This window comes from Pollicipes pollicipes, unplaced genomic scaffold, assembly GCF_011947565.3.
Source record: "Pollicipes pollicipes isolate AB1234 unplaced genomic scaffold, Ppol_2.1 Scaffold_2555;HRSCAF=2994_pilon_pilon_pilon, whole genome shotgun sequence".
In the NCBI taxonomy this organism is placed as follows: domain Eukaryota; kingdom Metazoa; phylum Arthropoda; class Thecostraca; order Pollicipedomorpha; family Pollicipedidae; genus Pollicipes; species Pollicipes pollicipes.
Window position 1 is genome coordinate 39,793,516 of NW_023596136.1, and position 24,379 is coordinate 39,817,894.

Genomic DNA, 24,379 nt, shown 5'->3' on the forward strand with positions numbered 1-24,379 from the left:
TGGTCCATCTCCACCATCCGGAGCAGAAACAGGAACATCAAGCACATCAGGGGTGTGCTCACATACATGTCCCTCCGGAACCGCAGCGGATAAATCTTGCACCTCTGACGGAACAGGCATTCCTGTGGAAAGAGTCGCCGGGCCACCCACAGCAACAGCCGCGGTCATCAAATTCATTCAGCCTGAAAATGTGTCACGGGCAAAGGGCGACAAGTACGAGTCGCCCTCCCTTGACGCGCTATCTGGTGTCTGAGGTGATCGGGGTGAAGGCTGATCTCCAGCCTCGGGGTCCGCAGATAACGTCGAACCAGGAATCGTCATGCCTGGGCCTGCGACAGGCACTGAGGGGTCATCGGAACGAGCTTTCAGTCTATTGTGGTGAACAACGACAGATTTTTCCCTCCCAAAACCCTCACCCTGTAATTGAGGTCAGACAGCTTAGCCATAACCACCGCAGGCTTGCATGGCCTGACAAACCTGCATTACTGCCTCGCTTAGCTACACTCTTGAAAAGATACACCGTGTCACCAGCCTGAAAGTGGCACATGGTAGCTTTGTTCCTGTCTTGAGGATCCACGGCAACCTGAAAATATGCGCTGTTCATACCCAACTGGCAGAATGTGTCAGAGCCAGCCAATGCCTCAAGCGAATTATCAACTCTCGGTATGTGATATACTGGTACATTTGGCACGGCGTTCAGGCGGCGCAAATCAGCCACCAGTCTGTATGCACCAGATTTCTTCTTCACCAGACAAGTTGGGGATGACCATGCACCATCAGAATCCTCAAATATACCTTGACTGACTAGCTCACTGAGCTGAGAAGGCAGTTCGTACGCCAGGTGAGGTGGAACACGGCTGGGGTGCTGACGAATGGGAGGATGGTCGCCGGCATAAACCCGGTATCACCTGGCAGCAACCAGCTACAGCTACTGCCGCTGCTGCGCACGGCACAGCCGGACCGGCCGTCAGCTCAGACGCAGCGCGGCGTCTCGCGCAGGAGGCACGCACCAGACAGGCCCGGCCGGAGCTCACTCGGCCGGCCGGCGGGCGGGTGCCGGTGGGCGGCCGCAGAGGCGCGCTCAGCGATCCCAGATAAGGCAGACGTCACCAAGAAGGCGAATGAGCGCAAAAACCTCGTCGACGCAGCAGAAGTCGCGGCGTGGGCCCTCTATCCCACCGCTGCCACCAGTTGTAGAGGGCCGCCACGTCGAAGACACCAAGGTTTCAGGTGAACTATATTTCATGACCGCCCATCGCCAACACCGCGCCTGAACTCCTCGTGGACGCTGACGGGAAAAGAACGAAACCTCGGAAATGCACGGACTAGACCTCGAACTAAACAGCGGAAACCGACAGAACAGAGACTTAAATTAGGAATACAAAATGAATACGAAAATAGCATGGATTGACTAACACTAAATTAGTCCTCAAGATAATAGCAAGCTAAGCGACCCAACAAACGAGAAACGAGCACTAAATCAAACTAGACATGTAAACGATATACCGACGTAAACGATATATACACGCTTCAGGCTCAAAACATGTGCTGGAGCCCTCTTCACACCCATTCGGAAACGTCGCCTACACGCATCGATGCATGCGGCGTAAGCGTAAACCGGTTAGAAGCCACGTTCGTACGAGCATACTAGTTACCTGCGACTCAATCACTGCAAACTCAAGCTCACTACGAACTCAAAGTCATTGCAAACTCACTGCGAACTGAACAGCTTTACGCCAATGTCCACGTCAGCGCAGTGCGCATATCAGTTCATAACATATCAGTTCACAACATATCAGTTCACAACATGTATTACACACGTCAGCCCGCTATCAGAACTGCCCTTATCTTCTTAAAACTTAAGTTGCGATCAGCATCATCGGTTCACGATGAAAAGGGGAGGAGCCGTGGTCAGTGAGGGTGCGACGGTTTAGCAAGCTCGAACCATTGGCCTTGTAACGCCGCATGGAAGCAGTGCGAGGTAAAATGTCACGTTTTGCCCCTCCCTCTCCAAAAAACGTAATCGCCGAGCGCACAATTTTAACCTAAAATGTCGTAAGGATACCAAATGGTAGCCGGCCGAATCACGTCATCATATGTGCAGTTTCTTCAGGTTCTCGCCGCCATGGACTGATATGGTCCGTTGCCGCGTAGTTGTCCCAACTACGGCCAGTCCAACCAAGTTATAAAGAGTCTAAACGATCAGTGTAGGTTCAAGAAATGATTTTTGGAGACGCAGTCATTGTGACAAAAGCGATGTTTGCTCATAATCGGAAATGTGCTTCTCCTGTCTTTGAAAGAAAAGGCAACATTTCATATAGCTATTCGAGCCACATAATTTTCTCCGTGCGTTTGGTGGCTCTTAACAGTGAGCAAAGATCATAGACATCATCACGAGCGCGTGTGCCCCGGACTTTTGGATGAGGAGGGCGGCTGGCCCCCTGCTCCTCGCCGTCCCTCCGCCTCAGCGCCTCTCCGGTACGAGCTTGTACGGTTTGGGACTGCGAAGGACCGTACCTTTTGGATCTTCCCCCAGGTCGTGTGTGAACCCCTCTGGCCAGCGGAAGGTAAACTTCTGCATGAAGCAGGTGACAAAGAGGAACAGCTCAGCCCGCGCCATACTCTCGCCCACACACTGTCGCTTGCCCACTGAGAACGGCATGACGTTCTTGTCCGGCTTGAACTTGCCGTCGGCGTCCAGGAAACGCTCGGGCCGGAACTGCAGCGGCTCGGGGAACAGCCGCTCGCTGTGGTGCACGCTTTGCACGTTAGCGATGACCTGGACACCGGCCGGCAGTAGGTGTTGGCCAACTTGGACGGGCGCCACCGTCTGGTGCATCAGCAGCAGGGGTGCGATGTCCGCCAATCGCTGCGTCTCCAGCAGCACGGCCTCGACGTACGGAAGACGCGACCTGTCCGAGAGGGACGGCAGCCGCTGCCGGCCCACCTGGCCGTCCAGCTCGGCCTGCAGACGCCGCTGCACCTCTGGGCGGCTGCACAGGAAGCAAAAGGCCCAGCGCAGCGTCTTAGCTGTTGTGTCGTTGCCGGCGAAAATCATATCCATCACCGACATGAGGAGGTGCCAATCGGTCAGCAGGTCCGGTCGTTGCCTCTGCTCTCGAAGCATGGCCTCCATGTAGTCGCGAGGCTCACTGAGCGTATCAAGATCTTCCCGATGTTTCTTGATGGAGGGCATGAACACGTCTTTAACTACACTTTCAAACTGTTTTTCAATCTTTGCCTTATTGAAAACAAAACTTGGTAGCACGTCGCTAAGCCATGGGGCGACATCAAGAATTGCCATGCGCTGGGCAATCTGGACAACTTGTGAACGTGTAGTGATGGCGTTCAGGACCTTGGTGTCGGCGAGGCTCAGCTCCTCCGACGCGACCAGCTTCCAGAGAATGTTGACCACGGCGACGTTCAAAGACGTGTCAAAGGCAAGTTCAGAGCCGCAATTCGGCGCCAAAATCTCGTCCATGTAACTGGTGATCTGATAGTGCATATACTCTTCCAGTTTAGACTTGCCCATGCCCAAGTTGCGCAGGTGATGAAGCGTCAGACGCCTGGATTCCTGCCATAGCTCACCCTGGGAAGAGAGTAGTCCTGTTCCATTCACAATAAATTGAAATATTTTAGTGTCGGGTCGACCACTTAGCTCAGGTCGGCTGAAGGCTTCTCGGATCAAGTCGGGATCGCTGATCACAACCTGGTGCATGACGCCAATCTTGACATGATAGATATCACCATACATCTTGGCCCATCCGGCATAGGTGTGGTGGACGTGTTTCAAGTCCATGGAGAAGAGGTTTCCCACCCATGGCATGAGTGGTGGACCTGTAAATAAGAACAACGGTTTGTCTCAAAGCGCGAAAATCACACATCGGGTATTACGTTGGTTCAATAGTCTATTTTTTATTTGGTCGACAACGCAATGAACCCTCATGTTAATTGGCCCACCTCACCTTTGTTTGACTATGCTCTCACCTTTGGTGCGATATTACTGAGGTAAGTAGTGAGCAAATCTTGATATATTTGGATGGCGAGCATCCTGATAGCCGCAGAACACTGGTGTGCGAACTAGGGTTGCATCTTTTGGGCCAAACGCACCGCAAAGCGTGGATTAGTACCCCTCGTATGGGTGATCAAATTTACCCCCCCGAAGCATTTTCCAGAATTATTTCCGAATGTTGCGGCGTAAGCACGTTCAATATTGCGTAGCTGTACAAGATCAAAGAAAAAATCGTTTGGTGCCAAAAGCGTAGATTCATGTTGTAAGGTCACTGACTTGCAGCAGGTCAAAGTTAGCCCATGGGTTCAGCGAATACAGTTTCTAGAGAATCGTTCATTGGATGAAACAGCGGAGTGTTAGGCAAAGCCCTGCATCTATAAGATAGTTTTCAGGTGGCACAACAATTGATTTGACAAATTCCATCGACTTAGGGCCAAGAATGAGCGTCAGACCAAGGTCAAAATCGACCTGTTTTTACTCTGGAACTTCTTGAATGAACTAGCTTCTCGTGCTCATTTTGAATTTATTTATTGCATTTTGCGCATTACACACCTTCCAAGGGGATAACAGTTCATTGACATAAAATGACACAGGTCAACATATTTTAGAAACATGCTTCCTAGTGTAATCATTGGCGATTATTCCGCTGCAAAATTCAACGCAATGTCGCATTATTTTGATCAATATGTCCTTCTAAAGATCAAGAAAGGTCACTGACCTTAAATGGGCAACAGTGTTTGGGGGCGCTTTGGACACAAATTGAGATTTTGACGTTATTTGACCAGGAATCTTAAATTTTGGCGCAAAGGAATTCACGTACCTGTGAACACTCTATAAATTTGGTGCCTAACGCTTGTAGTTTTCAAACTCTTAGGGGAATCCAATTGACACCCACCCAAGCAAAGCGTATTCAACCGATCGTCCAGTCGCGTTTTAAGCGCTTGTAATGGTTTTGCGTGTTTAACTGGCAGACTTGCGGGTTCTGACGGGTTGTCGGAAATACGGACGAAGCCTTCCAGCCTGCTAGCCTGACCACGTTCAACTCTCAAGAAGCTGCGCGCGTTTACCCGGGCGATCAACTAGACTTGGCGATCCTATACGGATAAAAAATCACACAGAAATTGTTGCATTTTCTTCTATTTATTGTGTTTAAGAAACAGATCGTGCTGCCAAACACAACACGCACATCAACTAATCACATCTTTATTTTTAAAAGAAAAGGCCCTCAAACCTTCGTATGGAGCCGCTTTGAACGTACATGACTCTTTGGCAGTAAAATGCAATTATCGTTCATTTAAGGTCACACATGTTTTCTCTTTAGAGGTTCGTAATGATTGGAATCATGCGATTTTTTTATATTCGTACATTTGGCTAAACGTCAAGTATTGCGTTCCACGGTGCATTCATCAGAAAAATGTTGGTCTGAGTTATTTTAGGTCAGCAACAGTGTACTGGAATAGCCGACTTTGGGTGTAAAGCAACACCCTATGAGGAGGAATTTTTCGCTCCTTTTCACCGTATTTTATGTGAATTTTTCACTCTTGCTTGACATTGTCTAATCACACATTCCAAACCACTATTTCCATTTCCGAGGTTTTCAGATGTCATCCAAAACCGAGCTCACTTGAAACCACCAAGGATAAACGAGGCTCCGCAGAACCTGGACACCAATGGCTATGTTCTGCCTCACCTACACCTGAATCATGTCTATGTATGCACAGAGCAAGGGCGCCAGGTACCTCCAAGCACAAGAACCCCAGGGACCCCAGCCGCTTGCACGCATTAAGTTTGGTTTGTTTACCAAATGCATCACAATCTGCAGCTGTGTCCCAAATGCAAGGCTTTCACGCATCCCTTATTATTTTGGTCTCACCACCACACCACGAAAGCAGAGCCTGATGCAAACACCAGCAAGGCCTCGTAGAGAATTTTACGCCCCGTATTTATTTTCTCCCGAGGAAACTTGACCACTAAATTGCATCACTCTCGAAGTGCATGAGTGAAAAGTTCAAGAAATGCCTTATAACTTGAACTTAGAAGATGAATACCACCATTTGAGCACTTATATTAGCATATTTGGAGTCAAGTCAGCTGATTGCAAAATTTTGCGAAAAAGTGCCAGTTTTTATATTTATTTAGCTACTTTTGTTTTTCTTGGTATCATACCAATGTCATACCACTTTATGCTTCCTTCCTTTTCGATTGACTTTAGAGGTACCATCTGCCAATTAAAATTTTGACCAATTTCTCTGTAAGATGCTCCAACTGCAAACTTGTACGTATTTTATACATAAGTTGGATTAGTTTTCCAGCTGCGTAAACATGTTTGATATGCACCCAAGCGTGAACAATTCACAGGGAATGAAGGAGACAATTTGAAGCACGGAACTTATTTGTATCACCATTCTTGCCCTCTTAAACGTTCGGTTAACCGTTTTCTTGCCTCATGGCGGTGCTCAATAATAAATCCAAGCCTTTCGAGTGTCTGACTCACCAGGCTACCTAGCAGGGCATTAGCATTATAATAATTGCTGCCATTTGGAGCCTTGGGACAGACCTGACGCAGCTAATACAGAAGTGTTTGATGGCGAAATTCTGCCCTCTGGAGATGTTTGTCATGCGCATCTGTTACTTGCTTCGCACTTTAACCTCGAAGGTTGGTGGGCATGATAGATATTTATATTTGGGGGGGGGGGGGTGACTCGGATGACTCTGCCTGCCAGCAGACCATGCAAAAGGTACTGAATTTTGGTTTTTGGGGGAGGAGGAAGAAGCCGGTAAGTCTCCTGTGGACCAAGTAGTTGCTTACCTTACCTGCTTTCAACACATGATTGGTAACTACAGTTAGCCATTTTCTGCTTTAATGCAACGAGTTTTGCCATAAGACAAATCATGATGCCACGAGGCATGCAGTGGGCTTATTCTGTTCCATATTCTTGGTTGTTTGCCCCCAAATTTTCTTGAAGTGGCCCCTCATGGCTGCTTTAACCAGATGTTCTCTATAGTTGTCATGGTTTGCTGACTGGCAAATGACTGTACTGTATATATGCACTATTTTTTAACACAGGGATACTCTAAGCTGCATATTGATTATAATATGAGTTAAATATTGTTATGTAACAAATAGTCAGACCACCCCATTTAAAAGATAAAGCCAACATCTCAAACTTTGTCATCAAATATGAAAAACAAGTCCAAATGGATCAAAGGCATGAAAAGGCAAGCAACAATAAGCAGGCCTGCAGATGCAGCAGCAGCAGGCCTACAGATGAAAAGGCAAGCAGCAATACTGGTATGGTCATCTAAAATTTATGTTATTTTTGGAGAAGAGAGCATATTGTGGAGCATACCCATTGTGGAGCATACCCATACCCCTTGACATAGGCTAACCATGACAATCAAACTAAGTTGTTCAAAGTGATTTTAAGTGTTTTGATTTGTGTGTTGTCAACTTTGTCTGATGTCAACAAGCATCCACAAATGAACTGAATAAAAATGCAAGTTGAAACGAGCCAAAAACTAGCTTTAAATATCATGTTTTTATCACAAGTGCTGCTGTCAACAGACAGGTGAGTTGAGATGATGTTCATCATATGGGCTACTCTAATTTAGGTTAAGTTGGTCAGGTGCATGGCAAGTGACAATAGGCATCGTGCAAGAATCATTGACTTACAACTGCTGCTGTGATACAGACAGGTCATACAGGATGACATGATGTAAGGCCTCTTTAGGTTAGGCATAGACCACTTTCATGGAGATAAGCATTGGTATTTTGTCAGAAACAGTGACAAAATATTTGTTTTCCCCGACTCCACCTTAACAGAAGCCAGAAGTATGTTCATTGTGTTTGACTTGATGCTGGGCTGATGTGTAGGAGTCCAATGGTTTTTGGTTGAGTACTTTATGCTTGTTGAATTTTTCGTTGTTATATTGTTATTGAATTTGCTTTGCTTTGCTTTGTTTTGTTTTAAAAGTGCTGTGGAAGGGAATTGGAAACTGCAGCATCAAATTATTGGTGTTAATAATTTGTTATGCTCATAATACTGTCATGAAGGTACCATGCTTTAACACGCGCCCCGTTAGCCGGCTAGATACCCTTCGCTCGGGTGGGGGGGGGGGGGAATTTGAACCCCCCTCTGAGATCTCGGGAACTAAGAAAGCTAGAGGCACCAAATTTACAGGGTGTCTTGACCTATACGTGAACTCACTTAGGTTAGGGTTCAGATAGTCATTGTGTTTGACTTGGTGATGGGCTGATGTGTAGCAGTTCAATGTTTTTTTGTTTGAGTGTTTTGTGCTTGTTGAATTTTCTGTTGTTATATTGTTATGGAATTCCTTTGCTTTGTTTTGTTTTAAAAGTGCTGTTAAGGGAATTGCAAACTTCAGCATCAAATTATTGGTGTTAGTAATTTGTTATGCTCACAGTACTGTCATGAAATTACTATGCTTTAACAAGCGCCCGATTGGCCGGCTAGATACCCTTCGCTCGGGTGCGGGGGTCAATTTGAGCCCCCCTCTGAGATCTCGGGAACTAAGAAATCCAGAGGCACCAAATTTACAGGGTGTCTTGACCTATACGTGAACTCACTAAGGTTAAGGTTTCAGCTTCCTAGGTCATGACCTTCAGGTCAAATAAAGTTAAACAAGGTCAAATTCCAGGTTGGTCTCCAAAGCGCCCCCAGAACCTGGGCAACTGTCTCTAAGGAAAAGTTCACAAGCCCATTTGAGGCCATTGACCTTGTTTGACCCTTTGAAGGTCATGGTGACCAAAATGATGCAAGACTGCTCTGCATTTTGCATTTGAATAAGCGACAAAGGTTACGCTCTGCAGTATGTTCCTAAAACAAAACGTTCGACCCGGTGGTCTTAGGTCAATGGCCTGTTCTGACCTCTAAGAAGCCAATTGAAGATGTGGAATGCGGTTCCTGCTTTCAATAAATTCGAAATGAGAGCCAGAAACTATCCCATGTAGCGGACTCTAGAGTAAGTAATAAATCAGGTTGATTTTTTCCTTGGCTTGACCATCATACCTGACCTTAGGTCAATGCAATTTGCTCATTCAATGTTTTTGTGGTGCCTAAAAAAGCATCTCAGAGATGTACGTCTTCGTCAAACACACCTGTTGTTTTAGATTGAACGATTCTCTAGAAACTGCCTTCGCTGAAACCATGGGCTGATTTTGACCTGTCGTAGGCCGGCGACCTTACAAGGTACGTCTAAAATTTGTATGTCAAACGATCCGCTGTGCAATTTCCTACAGTGCGCAAAATTTGGTGCGGCTACGCCGCGTCGTTCAGAAACTATTTGGGAAAAGCCCTCGGGGGTTCAATTTGCCCCCCCCCCCAATCCCCCACCCAAGCGCGTGTTAATGTATTCTGTTTCACTTTAAGGGCCTAAGATGTTAAAAAACGAAATGGTTTTGTCAGGTTCCTGATATTACGTCCATGTCAACTTGAAGTAGATGTCTTTGCTTTTGCTCAAGCACCAGTCACGAGCCGACAAATTCCTTTTTTTTAATTGATTTTTTCACTCTCGCATGGTCCTTATGCGACGGAATTTTTCACTCTCACCCCAGTTCAAAACAGTGCCCTAAAACTGCCGACTTTGGGTGTAAAGCAACACCCTATGAGGAGGAATTTTTCACTCCTTTTCCCCATATTTTATGTGAATTTTTCACTCCTGGGACACCTATGGCTATGTCCTGCCTAACTTACATCTGAATCATGTCTATCTGTGCACAGAGCAAGAGCGCCAGGTACCGCCAAGCCCAAGTACCCCAGCGACCCCAGCCGCTTGCACGCATTAAGTTTGGTTTGTTTACGAAATGTATCACAATCTGCAGCTGTGCACCAAATGCAAGGTTCTCACGCATCCCCTATTTTTTTTTTTTTTTTGTCTCACCGCCACACCACGGAAACAGAGCCTGGTGCAAACACCAGCAAGGCCTGGTAGCGAATTTTACTCCACGTACTTCTTTTTCCCGAGGAAACTTGACCACTAAGTGCATCACTCCCGAAATACGTGAGTGAAAAGTTCAAGAAATGTCCTTTAAATTATGCTTACAAGATAAAATTTTGCGAAAAAGTACCAGTCTTTATATTTATTTACCTACCCTTGTTTTTATTGATATCATACCAGTGTGATACCACTTTGTTCTTCCTTCCTTTTCGATTGCCTTTAGAGATACCATCTGCTGCTTAAAATGTTGACCAATTTCTCTGCAAGATGCTTCAACTGCAAGCTTGTGTGCTTGTGTGCAAGTGTGTGCTTTGAGCGACGCAGGACTAAATGTGCGAGAGTTCGTGGCCAATGGGCTCCAAGTCAACCTGTCCATGTTCGGCCACTTGGGTGTTCAGAACCTGCAGCCAAAACAACTTTAGCTTCCCATCGTTCTTTACTACTTCCTGCATCCTGCAACCAACCAGAAGGTGTATGTTCTGCTGGATGTGGTACACATGATGAAACTGCTACGAAATCTCCTTGGTGAATACAAGAGCCTGCAACTGGATGGCGAAGAGGTATCCTGGAAGTATGTTGAGGTAAGAGTATGTCAAATTTAGTAGTAACAGTAACAATAAATAATTTAATAGCAATTCAGCCCCAGCAAAACCAAGCATAACACTACAAGACTACTTTTTACTTAAGTATCACTGTCTTTTTGCACACATCTATCCCATCATCTGTGTAGTTCGCGTTTAGCTGCATGGGTAGAGATTTGAGAGACTTAACTTAATCTGAGAGGACGGCGACACTCTTACACTAATGACTGAACCTGTTCAACCCGTGTTCAGTATTCTGCAGCCAAGGTAACATATCCATTGTGGATACCTTCACAGGCGCTGTACGGCCTGCAGCACAGCGAGGGTATCCGGGCGGCCAACAAACTTTCTCGCCTGCACGCCCAGAACGAAAAAAAAAGAAAATTAAACTTGCTGGCCGGCTGTTCAGCAGCTCGGTAGGCAAAGCTGTGCTGTACCGAGAAGAGTCGGGACACCATGAGTTCATCGGAGCGGGGGCAGCGGCGCGCTTCATCCTGCTTGTTGATCAGACATTCGACTGCCTCAACAGCAGCAACCCCTACGGTATAAACTTTAAGACTCCTGTAACTGCCGACAACTTGACGTGAGTTGAATTAATTAGCATTAAGAACAACCTGAAAAATCCAGTGTGTGTTTTCTTTCCCGTAAGGAAATGTAATAGCGTTGCCAAATACCAGCTATCACATAAACGGCATCAACAAACATGCTAGCGAAATGTTCTTTGAAAATGGCGTTGGCATATGGCGTGATGTGCTTTTGTGTTTGATCGTCCGTTATGCCCATGGGCAGATCAAGCTATGGTAGCAAAATGTCCCACAGTGAAATGTGGGCCAAAAGTAAGCCTTTTCTCCCTGCAGCTGGCCACTTATGTCATATGCTCCCCCACCCCCACCCCATCCTCCCCAATCACCAGGCGAAACTGGCCATTCAGGTATGGATGGTCAACCCCCCCCCCCCCCCCCGGTCGCCGATCAAGAACGCGTGAACTGTCCGCTCCCCCGCAAACAAAATGTAACGACTGGGCGACCTCTCGTTATCAGCAATTCATTTTTAACATTATATTGTGAGGGCAGTTTGTGGCCAAACAATTACCTAAGTAAAGGCTATAGATGTCGCTGTTATTTATTTTTTAGTGTGCTGACTGATTATTACTTCCGCTAGACTCCGACATGAGTTTCTGGCCGGCTTCAGTTCCATGCTGTTCCGGCTACAGACAGCATCAGGTGAAACAGTACTGCAGACGCGACGGCTCACCCCGGCCCTGGGTCTCTGTCTCGCGACGCAGACCGCCATGGACGTCAGTGAGGTCCTGCTGGAGGAGGGGTTCGTGTATGTACTGTCATACAAACGTCCCAAGACCATCTAGAGCTGCTGTTCGGCCGGATCCGACGTATGGGCGGCTTCAACAACAACCCAAACGTGGCCCAACTGCTACATGTCATGCGCAGACTTATACTGCACAACCTCATATCGCCATCTGCCACCGGGAGCTGCATGTCACGGGATGACGGTGACGACGGCCTGCTCCAGATCCGTCGTCCAAAACGGCAGCGGCCGACGCTCAACGAGAGTGACCCCATGCTGGCGGTCGTGCAACACTTCCTCATCACGGAGGACGCCGGCTGGGAGTTCGTTGACAACTGTGTTGGCTACATCTCCGGCTATGTGTGCCGCAAGCTAGTGGAAACGAGCGCGATCGGGTGTGGTGAGTGCATTGGTGCACTTCTGTGCAACGAGGACGACCCTCCGTCGCGTGAAGTGATGGGTCTCGTAAAAGTGCGGGACAACGGCGGGCTGCTCATTCTGTCGGCGTCGACGTACGCGATCGTTACAGCAGCTGTGCGGCATTTGACCGCTTTGCGTAAGTGTGGTAAGATGAACCGGGCTAAACTGTCGCTGATCATCCAGTGCAGCGTCCTGGCGCAATTAATAGCTGAACGCAGCCACGAACTGTTCCCTGGTGTGCAAGACCACATGTTCGAGCCGCGAGCTGATGAGTGCCATGCTGTGGTATTGGTAAAACAGATCGTGGCCAGGTATCTGCGTGTCCGCCTCCATGCCTACGGACAAAATGCTGCAGTGAGTGGAATGCTCAGTACCCATGTGAGGCACAACCTGTACAAGCAGGTGCTCTTTGCACACCAGTAGTCAAATACATCAGTAAATACCTGTGCTGGTGACCGCAAGCAGATTTACCAGTTACGTGGTTTTGGGGGCTGTAAGGTGCGTGGCATGCAAGCCCTGCACGTTAACATTGTTAGTATTACTGTGTAGATACTCTGAACAACATGATGTACTATAAATAGTTTTGGGGCTGTAAGGTGTGTCGGAGTGTAAGTCCTGTGCATTAACGTTGTCAATAGTACGGTGTACATACCCTGAATAACATGATATACCATGCGCATATCTCGGTGCCTACACAGCTCTCAGGAATACCGAGCCGACGGTGCTGGACATAGCTTATTTTCTTGCAACGTACCAAATCGAGACATGAGCTCTGGTCTTATCTGAGTGTGGATGGGGACAGACCTATTACCTCACGCAGATGGAGAGCATACACGCGGTCCATACAAAGGGATAGTCAACCATAGCCTTAACTCCAGCAACCCACCGGAACAGTTACTTCGCCCATAAACAACGACGTAAGAATGTCCTCCGTCTCCCAACAGGCTGATGCAAATGATGACATTGGCGTGATTCGAAGTGCCGCCTGTGAAAAGATTCGCGCTTTCCAACGATTTTGGGATGTCGATCCGACCTGAGAGGACCACAACCGTCGAATACATTTAAAGCTGGATACAGTTGGCTAACATTCACGACAATTATCTTGCTCGGCATTGCTTCTGACTATCTCAATTCGAAGCCACAAGCCAGGAGAGGGTAATACGACTGGCCCGGTCCCTCTGCTCGCCGGAATGCTGCAAAGGACCACATCCGAAACAACTGTTTCCAGCGTTATCGTCATGGCATCTTTTCTGTGTTAGAGGGACCATCTATTTTCTTCTGAAACCAGATATTACCCTGCCTCCCCCCTACCTCCCTCCCCCGCACCCCCCCCCCCCCCCACCCCCAACCTCCCCCCTACTTCTGCTACGACGCAAAATCGCAAAATCAGTATGCATAGATCAGTCTGTCAAGCCGCTACCCATGCCCTCAGAGCAAATTTTGCTGTGCTGTATTGCGTAAAATTGATGTCTTTAACAGCCTCCGGAATTTTCAAGGCCATCGCTCCCATCATTTCCTAATCACACGGCTCCGAACGTCGGCCATCCGCCATAGGATTGCCATTGCGAAATTAACTCTTGTCCCTCTCCGCGTGGTGGCGATAGTGTCGCAAGACAGGAACCGGCTGGTCGCCGCGCCAGAGAGAGTAGGCTGTCTAGACTTGTAAGCGTCAATGATCCAACCAGCCACCTGGGCGCTATTGAAGTGCATTGCAGGCGCATAGCAATTATACGCAAGGATATTAAGAAATCAATGCACGTATCTTAATGAACCTCTGTGCAAATAAGTTATTAGTTTACGCCTTCGCTAAGACGGGGGAGTTTAGAGTTGGCAGGTTTAAAACAGAGTTTAAACAGAGTTAGGACGTATTTGAAGAAAATCAATGCTCTTCAGAGATGCCTGTTTCTTGTGCGTGATGGCGTCTAAACGCGACGCTGACGTCGATGCAAACCTGACACATATTTCACCTGGCACCCGTGGACCGCACGTTTACTCACCGTGTGGGCTCCACGCCGGTCGCGTGGTTGACCTCCAGGCCCACAGCAGCACAGCTAAAAGGACTATCACCAGCCAGAGGTACATCTCCCCGAGCGCATCTGGCGCTTTGTCTCTTGCACGGTTCAAACAGCCGACTGCGTAGCCGGACTATCGTCAACCTCGGCCCCGCCTGGTGACCTTGAAATCGCTGCAGCCGGAGCGACTGTAATCCGGCCGTGCAGCACATATGTTGCGTATATGCGTATCCTAGCAACCGTTGCCAGCGGTGTTAGAAATAGTGCTGACCAAAATGGCCCAGCCATTGATGCTCTGGCAAAATGTTTTATCATACTAAATATCACAGGCTACGAGAAATGATTTATATTATCATTTTGTATGTACATTTATATTTGCTGTAGCTCAACAACTAGCTTTCAAAAACAACGAGAAACACGGTTTTGGAGCAGGAAAGCTAAGGCCACTAAAACCTACATTGTCGAGCATACGTTGAATGAAGGCGATGAAAATGCAGCGAAACTTCCTCGAGTATTTTGTGTTTGCTTCTTTCTATCATGTCTATGCCTTCTTCTTTGTAAGTAGTTTGGACGTCAACAGAGCTGTCCAATGGTCACAAGATCGCCACGTGGTCCAGGGGCTTAAGATCGCATTTCGTCGAGGGCCTCGACTTCTCGGGCCGCGGACAAATCGCAGCTGAGCGAACGATCTTACGCCCCGCCCCTTCTCCTTCTCCCACTTCCACCTTACTCTGCCGCAAAGACGTGGATCCCTACAAAATAGCACGTCATGCTGCTGAAAATCCCGTGGAATGCAGGCCTACTTGAATAATTTTGGACTAAGCAATATCTTTGATCTCATTTCCAATTTCTGAATCCCTTTTGCCACTCAGTCCACAGATACCAAAGGAAAACATAAAGGCATAGGCACCGAAATGTACTCTTATTAATGTACCTAAGCTACCCACATAGGGAGAGAATGGGCATGTAATGTAACAATAAGGGGAACGGGCATTTATACCCAGATCTAGACCCAGTCGCGTTCATTTAATACATTCAAACCTCGTGTTGTTTACCGGATCCCAGGCTGGTCAATCCTGTACTCCGTGCTTTCCTCAACAAAGTTAGCAAAACTAGAGCTCTGATGGCAATCCATAACCACTAAAAATTATTAGTCATTGCACACGTTCCTGGATATCCCTTCTGAAAGCAACGGGAATTAAAGCATGTTAATTATACAGATGCCTACATTGCTAGTTTATTCCATGTCGTAACTTGTAAAAAGAACCACGTACAACCGGAACCCCGGATGATCCCACGATAAAGCCCAATGCACGGGACCCGAACTGGAGCAGACAGGTCTCGCGCTAGGTCAACTGACACCTCCTATCATTTCTCGGAACCCCGTCTGCTGTACTATTTTAATGGCATAGCCTTTAAATGAGATGGTGCACTGTACCGGACGTCATTGACTTCTTATGGCAATGGTTCAGTGGTCCTGGTACAATAATCCTGGCTAAACACTCGAAAACCTACAAAATGTGGACGGTGATATGAACGAGATCATCAGCTTCACTCCCAAAATGAATGAACTTTTCACTCCCGGACAGTCTTTCTGCGATGGAGTTTTTCGCTCCCATCCTAGTTCAAAAGCGATTCTAGCTCATTGTTTCAAAGCCACCTTTACATTGATGGTGTCATTAAGACGTCATACGATCACCGTGATATTACAGCATGTTTTCTGCTTATGGCCAAAAACAGCATGACCATTGATACATTCGCAAAAGCGATAATGCGGCACATATGACACAATCCGCGGAAGGTGATTGGCTGTCAGTAAGATTCCGCTGCTGAATGCGTGTCGCGAACGTAAGCGTGACCACTTTCGGGTTGTGCGGCACCCGTCGTCAACGAGGCGTTTTTCCTTATATCTAGGCCACGGTCCAAGGTTATAAAAAAGGACGTCAGTTTGAACAAAATACGGCACCGAAAAAAGAATGGCGCGCTCCCGAAAGTTGGGACAAGAGGACGGATACTCTGCTTTTTCTCCCACTGGCGTTCTTTCTTCTTCTGCTGACGTATTTCTTACAGATAGCTCGGCTGGCGCAATTTGCACCGGAGCAAAGAATCTCGCACGGGCTTATGGGTTAGCTAGACATTGTAAAATTAGGGAAACATTACAGCTGTTTCCTGCATATATTTTGCTAAATATTCCACACATATTGCACGACAAATGTAAACCTTGGACAACAAATTGTGTCTCTTAAGTACATCTTTTTGAGCTGCATTACCATGAACCCCCGTTGGGACTTGGTTTGGAAGGGAGCTCACAGTAAAATGCGGCGATGCGACCGGAAACCTGTGCGGAAATTATGAGAAAACATGTGATTTGATAGTCCCGCGAGCTGTGCGAGCATCAAAACACACTTATTTTACAAAAAAGTGTGAACCACGGGCTTGAGATGGGTGTGATAACTGGTGGTGCGTGCCAGTAGCTTGTATGGATCTTGATGTAATGGGGAGTGCGCGTGCGAGGTTTTTACTTTTGAGAGAAAGCGTTGTTTTGGTATTCTCTAAGTCTACTGACTCCCAATAAAATGTGATATATCGATACCCGCCTCTGTCTTTATGTTTGTGCTTAAACAGGGCAAGATAGTGATGCTCGTGAACTGAAAGAAACATTAGCGCCTATGTTGTAGGGGTGTACAAAGGCAGTTCCCTACTCCAATATGATCTTGCCAACATTTTGAACCTATTGAAGCATTACAGCATGTACTTAACCCGTTGCATGCCATGATATTGTCAAGTCCTTGCTTCGTTGGCACACACGATCAAACCAATAAAACGATCTATTCTTCTCCGGGCATGTGCGTACCGCGCCGACTTAGTGCATCCACACTCACAGACAAGGTTGCCGTAATCGGCACATCGGACGTCAGGATGGGCTGCCCACATGTGACGTCACTAAACCCGAGCACGAACACCACACCTCCCCGGGTCGCTCGGTAGGTCTTGACCTTCGGGTCGACCTCTAACTTCTCCGGGGGTCTCCGCCGACGTTTGCTTCGACGCGGCGCCACCGTCCTGGGTTGGTCCGCAAATCGCACCTTCTTTGGAGCTGGTCTTGGTGCGACGTCCCTGCGTGCGGGGGCGGGATCGCTCTGCGTGGCGTAAACAGGCTGGCACATACGAATGAAGCGCCGGTTCCGCCACATGGTGCGACCGCTGGGAAACTTCACCAGGTAATCCCTCATTCTCCCGATGGCCACGACTTCTCCCATTCTGTCCCAAAGTCCTGTCTCCTTGTCCTGTACGCCCACTTTCGTGCCGATTCGCATCGGGTGCAGTGGCTTTGCTCCCTTGTCGTAGGCTGAAGTCGTCGCTCTCATCACATCCCCCCCCCCCCCCCCTTCTGGTCGCAGTCCTCCGCAGCCTTCTGCCAAGCTTCGTCGAAGGTGCGATGGTGCATGGGGACTGCCGACCGAACTGGATGCCCGCACATTATCTGGGCGGGTGAGCGTCCGTCCACCCGGGGCGTGCTCCGGATCTCCGGGATGCCTCGGGCGAAATCATCGGAGTCCGTGTTGCCGGCCACAGACGTCTTCTGCAAGGTCGTTTGACCAGCTTGACTGCTGATTCCGCGTGGCCATTCGACTGGGGATAGTGCGGACTAGATAGCACGTGTATGACCCCCCAGCGCACGAGGAAATCCCTGGTGTGGTGCGCCTTGAACTGTGGGTCCCCGTCGCTTCTCAGGACGTTTGGCACACCTGTGGAGAAGAAGATCTCGCGCAGAGAGCAGACGAGGGTACGGGATGTCGCTTCTCTGTTGCAGGAGACGGCGATGGGCCAACCGGAGAGTCTGTCGGCGTACACGAGGAACGCCTTTCCTGCGTGGTGGAAGAAGTCCGCCGACACGGACTGGAAGACTCTCGTCGGCTTGGGATCGGTCATGAGTGGCCCCTTCTGCAGGGTGGGCAGTCTCTCATGACATTGGCGACATGATGTCACGAAATTGTGGACGTCCTGGTTGATGTTAGGCCAGTACACCGACTGTCTGGTGCGCCGCTGTCTGGGCTGTCCCGTCTGTCTCTGCTGTCTCGGCTCCAGCCACGGCGGTAAGCGGACACGGGGCGAGCGTGGCTCCCGCGGAGCGCTTCGCTGTTCTGTAGTGCGTTTTCACGCGCTCGACAGATGTTGATTGTCTTCTGCAGCGTCAACGATGAATCGGCAAGAAGAAGTCGCAGCGTTTCTTCACACCGGATGCCGGTTACGATCCTGTCCCTGAGTCTGTCGTCCATACAGTGGGCACAGAAGTCGCAGAATTCCGCCAGTTCCTTAATCGCCATCAGGTAGTCGTCGAACGGCTCTCCATCGGCTTGCGATCTTGTGTACAATTCCTTCCTATCGATGATGACGCTTTTTTGCCTCCTGAGGTGCTTCTCCATCTTGTCCAGCAGGTCGTCTACTTCAGTGGTATCGCTCACGTCCAGAGAATAGCTCACGACTCGCGTCCACTCATCGTCGAGGAGTGCCAGTAGCGCTGCTCGTTGCTCTTTGATGGGGAGGGGGTCGAGGCCTGTGAGAAGGCGGTGGCCTTTGTGCTTCTCTCTCCAGGTCGAGAACCCTCTCAGGCTAGTGGAGGTGGCTAGCCGCGGTGCTGGGGTGGCTGACGGCGGAAGGTGAAGTCTGCTGGTCGTGGCTTGTGAAGTCTCGGCGACGGCGTTGTCTGCGGGCTCGCCCCCTTGTCTGCCCTGCAAAGCCTGAGTCACAAGATCAGCCATCCGTTGTTCACGCTGGTTAGCGGCTTCAACTTGGTCTTTCAACAGATTAGTGAGGCTCGCTATAGCAGCGGCAAAATCATCTCCATCTGCCATCGTGTCGAAAGCCGACCGCCTCCACCGGGACTTGAACCCGGCTCAGCCGCGCGATAGCCCGACGCGCTATCCACAAAAGTACCGAAAGCCTCGCTGACGCGACGTACTTTTCATGTCCGATTCATACTCATTCGGCTTTGGCTTGACTGCAATACCGTACATGTGCCGAGAGGTACTTGAGGCAAAACATGCAAAACATGACATTCACATGATATCACCTTACCGACCGCGCCATGTCAAGTCCTTGGTTCGTTGGCACACACGGTCAAACCAATCAAACGATCTATTCTTCTCCGGACACGCGCGCACCGCGCCGACTTAGCGCATCCACACTCACAGACAAGGTTGCCGTAATCGGCATATCGAACGTCACGATGGGCTGCCCACATGTGAGGTCACTAAACCCGAGCACGAATACCACAGACATTTGTAATTTATTCTGGCAGTAGGGGCCAGTCTGCACAGCTCATTAATGCACATGATTGGCATAATTTTACATGATGCAGCTTTGAAAAATTGTCTATCCCTTAAGAATTCTGAATTTTGTTTGCCGGCAAGCATTGCTTGTGAGTCATCAATGTCATAGTCACTGCAACTTGTGAGATGCTGGGTGCTGAGAAAGGTGGGAAAGTATTGCCATTGGTTTCTTGGATAGCGTTTAATGATATTTTTCATGAGCCTCGTGTGCACTGGCAGCTTCATCATTTTTTTTTTTGAATTCCGCTCATCTAACCATAACTACATGCACTTGTCATGTCTCCAGCCTTTTGGAAGGTCAGCGGGTTTGCAGTGTCATATCACTGCATGTAATATTTTGTTATTTCGGGTGAAGCAGGCTGATGGCTACAGCACGTTGCATGGCTGTGGAAGCAGAAGACACGTTTGCATCTTTGCCACCTATGTTTTATGGATTCCCAAAACCGGCTGACCAAGTGATGTCACTTATTTGTTGTACGCTTTGCTGAAAATGATTTGTTTATTGCATCACGCGTTTTTGGTCAGTCATATGTCAGTTGCGGAGTTAAAGCCAGAATGCACTCTTGACCCATCCTCTCATCATGAAATTTATCATGAAAGCAGCAGGGGTTGCGGTACAAAAACCATGTCATTGGTCATGCCATGCCACGGTACAGCATTCAGGTAGTCCTACAATGATGCTGTTGTCCCCTGCCATTGCACAATGCACCACATTGGCTGACTACTCTTTGTCAGGCCTATGAGATAACAGTTCATAAATTATGGTAATATTACTTATGATTATGATTATCATATATTTATCATATCATCATATATCATATCATCTATCATATTTGTCATATACATATTATATATTATCATAAATTATGACTGGAAACAACTGATTTAATAACACCAAAGGACTATCACCAGCGAGAATGCTGTCACACCACAATGAGTACATCAGGGCTAACTAGTAATTGCACACACAATCCCATACAAGAAAAATATTTTTGAAAGCTCAACTTTACCATCTTTACCATGGCATTCATAATGCTTTGGCAATGACTCTATAACAGTGTTACAGATTTATTAATTATTGCATGGAGCTACATTTCCAGTCACAAATGATAACGAAAGTACCTACTGCGCACATTACATTATATCAATGTCAGGACTACAGCACTGCCGGTAAGGATAGGTCGACAGTACAGTTTTGACATTATTAACAGTCCATGGTAGGCTTCAGCAAGAGATTCATGACACTATAGGACAGCTTTCACGCCATATCGTGCTTTAATAATAATAATCTGCCATAAAAGCTGGCGATCGCTATGTTGCGTATGTCAAACAGTTCACCAAAGCTTTACAACGACCAGTACCAAGACAAAAAATCCACAAACAAACCATCGATTAATCCGCCACCCGACACAGCGCCCGCGACAGGAATGGCCGACCGACGTCAGCTTTCGTGCATTTCTGGATGTTATTAAGTCTGGCTGCTAGACGCTGCCAAGTATTGCTGTCGTCACAAAAGCATTCCATGACGCCATCCAATGAGGATGTAATGGGGCGCAATTTTACAAACCTTGAAATTTTGTTATTTAGCGTTGTTTTTGAACCTTGAAAGCTTACTATTAATTATAAGTAAGTTTTTCCCATCACGTCTGATGCTTATCTCAATGCCTTTAAAGGTTCTTGAAAATCGCAAGATCAGTTCAAAAGCCTGTACACATGTAAAACGCTCCCCTTCGGATCCCTGTACACATCCGTTTAATCACTGAAAAAGAAAGGCATTGATGAATGGAAACCTCTGATTCTTTAAACAACCACAGGCGAAGCATGAGAAGCTGTGCACCCAATGCCTTTTCGCCGTATTTTCACCTTTCGTTCGGAGTTGGGAATGGTGCCTAAGGCCGTTGCGGGCCTGAGCTGAATCGCGTGCAATTTACGTCCGCACTCCAGGTGGTCTCTGGTTGTTCAGTCGATATACCTCATGGTGCTCATGGACGTGGACATGGACGTGCTCATGCCACCATGAATACAAACAATGCTGTGATGATGAAAGACAATATGCAGAGAGCTAGAATCGCTTTTGAACTAGAGTGGGAGTGAAAAATTCCATCGCAAAAAGACCGTGCGGGAGTGAAAAAATACATTCACAAAAGACGGAACTTAAGAGCTCGTGACTGATGCTTCAGCAAACAAAGACATTTGTTTAATGTTGGCATGGACGTAAAATCACAAACCTGACGAAACTATTTCGTTTGTTAACATCTTAGGCCATTAAAATGAAACAGAATACATTAACACGCGCTCAGGTGGGGGGGGGGGCAAATTGACCCCCCAAGGGCTTTTCCCGAATGGTTTTTGAACGGCGCGGCGTAGCCGCGCCATATTTTGCACAGCTGTAGAAAATTGCATAGCGGATCGTTTGACATCCAAATATTAGATGTACCTTGTAAGGTTGGTGACATGTGACAGATCAAGGTCAGCCCACGGTTTCAGCGAAGGCAATTTCTAGGGAATCGTTCGATCTGATACAACAACGGAGTGTTCGACGAAGACATACATATCTGAGATGCTTTCTTTGGCACCACAAATATTGAATGCGCAAATTATGTTGACCTAAGGTCAGGTATGATGGTCAGACCAAGGTCAAAACCAACCCGATTTAGTACTCTATGGGTTGCTGTATGGGATAATTGCTGGTGCTCATTTCGAATTTATTGACAGCATGAACAGCATTATACATTTTGAATTGACTTCTTAGAGGTCAGAACAGGCGATTGGCCTAAGACGACCCGGGTCGAACCTTTTGTTTTAGGAACATACTGCCTAACGTAATCTTTGTCGCTTATTCAAATGAAAACGCAGGGCAGTCTTGTATCACTTTGGTCACCGTGAACTTCAAAGAGTCAAACAAGGCCAATGACCTCAAATGGGCTTGTGGCCTTTTGCTTAGAGACAGCTGCCTAGGTTCTGGGGGTACTTTGGAGACCAACCTGGAATTTGACCTTGTTTGACCGTTATTCGACCCGAAGGTCAAAACCTAGCAAGCTGAAACCTTAACCTAAGTGAGTTCACGTATAGGTCAAGACACCCTGTAAATTTGGTGTCTCTAGATTTCTTAGTTCCCGAGACCTCAGAGGGTGGTTCATATTGATCCCCCACACCCGAGCGAAGGGTGTCTACCCGGCCAACTGAGCGCATGTTAAAGCATAGTAATTTCATGACAGTACTGTGAGCACAACAAATTACTAACACCAATAATTTGGTGCTCTACTTTTCAGTTCCCTTCCACAGCACTTTTAAAACAAAACAAAGCAAAGGAATTCCATAACAATATAACAACAGAAAATTCAACGAGCACAAAACACTCAAACAAAGAAACATTAGACTCCTACACATCAGCCCATCACCAAGTCAAACAAAATAGACATACTTCTGGCTTCTGTTAAGGTGGGGTCAGGGAAAAGAGACATTTTTTCACTGCTTCTTACAATAACCAAGACTTATTCCTATGAAAGTAGCCTATGCCTAACCTAAAGAGGCCTTACATCATCTCATCCTGTATAACCTGTTTGAATCACAGCAGCAGTTGTGAGTTACTGCTTCTGCACAATTCCTACTGCCACTTGTCATGCACTTGACCAACTGAACCTAACTTAGAGTAGCCCTTATGATGAACATCATCTCAACTCACCTGTCTGTTGACAGCAGCACTTGTGATAAAAACATGATATTTAAAGCTAGTTTTGCCTGGTTTCAACTTGCATGTTTATTCAGTTCATTTATGCATGCTTGTTGACATCAGACAAAGTTGACAACACACAAATCAAAACACTTTAAAATCACTTTGGACAACTTATTTTGATTGTCATGGTTAGCGTATGTCAAGGGTAATGATGGGTATGCTCCACAAAACAATCTCTCCTCTCCAAAAATGATGTAACTTTTAGATGACCATGCCAGTATTGCTGCTTGCCTTTTCAGCTGCAGCAAATGCATCCATTTGGGCTTGTTTATTCATATTTGATGACAAAGTTTGAGATGTTGGCTTCATCTTTTAAATGGGGTGGGTCTTGAACTATTTGGTACACTAGCAATATCTAACTGATATTATAATTGCTATGCAGCTTACAGTATCCCTGTGTTAAAAATATAGTGCATATATACAGTACAGGTCATTTGGCCAATCAGCAAGCCATGACAACTATAGAAAGCATCTGGTTAAAGCAGCCATGAGGGGCCCACTTCAAGAAATTTGGGGCAAAGTAAGAATATGGTACAAATAAGCCAATTGCATGCTTGAGGCATCATAATTTGTCTTATGGCAAAGCCCCGATGCATTTAAAGCAGAAAATGGCTAACTCCGGTTACCATCATGTATTGAAGGCAGATAAGGTAAGCAATTACTTGGTCCCTTAGGATATTCATCGGCTTCTCCTGCTCCCCTTAAAAACAAAATTCAGTACATTTGCATGGTCTGCTGCTAGACAGAGTCATGCGAGCACCCCCCAAAGCAAGTATCAATCATGCCCACCAATCTTCGAGATTAAAGTGCGAAACAAGTAAGAGTGTGCGCATGACAAACATCTTCACAAGGCAGAATTTCGCCATCAACACTTCTGTATGAGTGCGGCTAGAGTCTTTTAATTTCCTCTGGACTCAAGAGTATTTAATAATTCTCTAAAAATATCAATATGGGTGATATTACTGGGAATATTTGACAATTACTCAAATCTCGCGCACTATGGACGTTTTCCAGCGATACTT

The 24,379-nt window shown here is 47.2% G+C and overlaps 1 protein-coding gene across 1 annotated transcript; it reads right to left on the bottom strand.

Annotated features, from left to right (window-relative positions):
* Positions 1-2,264: 2,264 nt before the first annotated feature.
* Positions 2,265-3,754, bottom strand: LOC119101079 (cytochrome P450 2L1-like). The gene has a single exon (XM_037224336.1). The coding sequence runs from the start codon at positions 3,752-3,754 to the stop codon at positions 2,465-2,467; it is 1,290 nt and encodes a 429-aa protein (XP_037080231.1). The 3' UTR covers positions 2,265-2,464.
* Between the last annotated feature and the right edge of the window lie 20,625 nt (positions 3,755-24,379).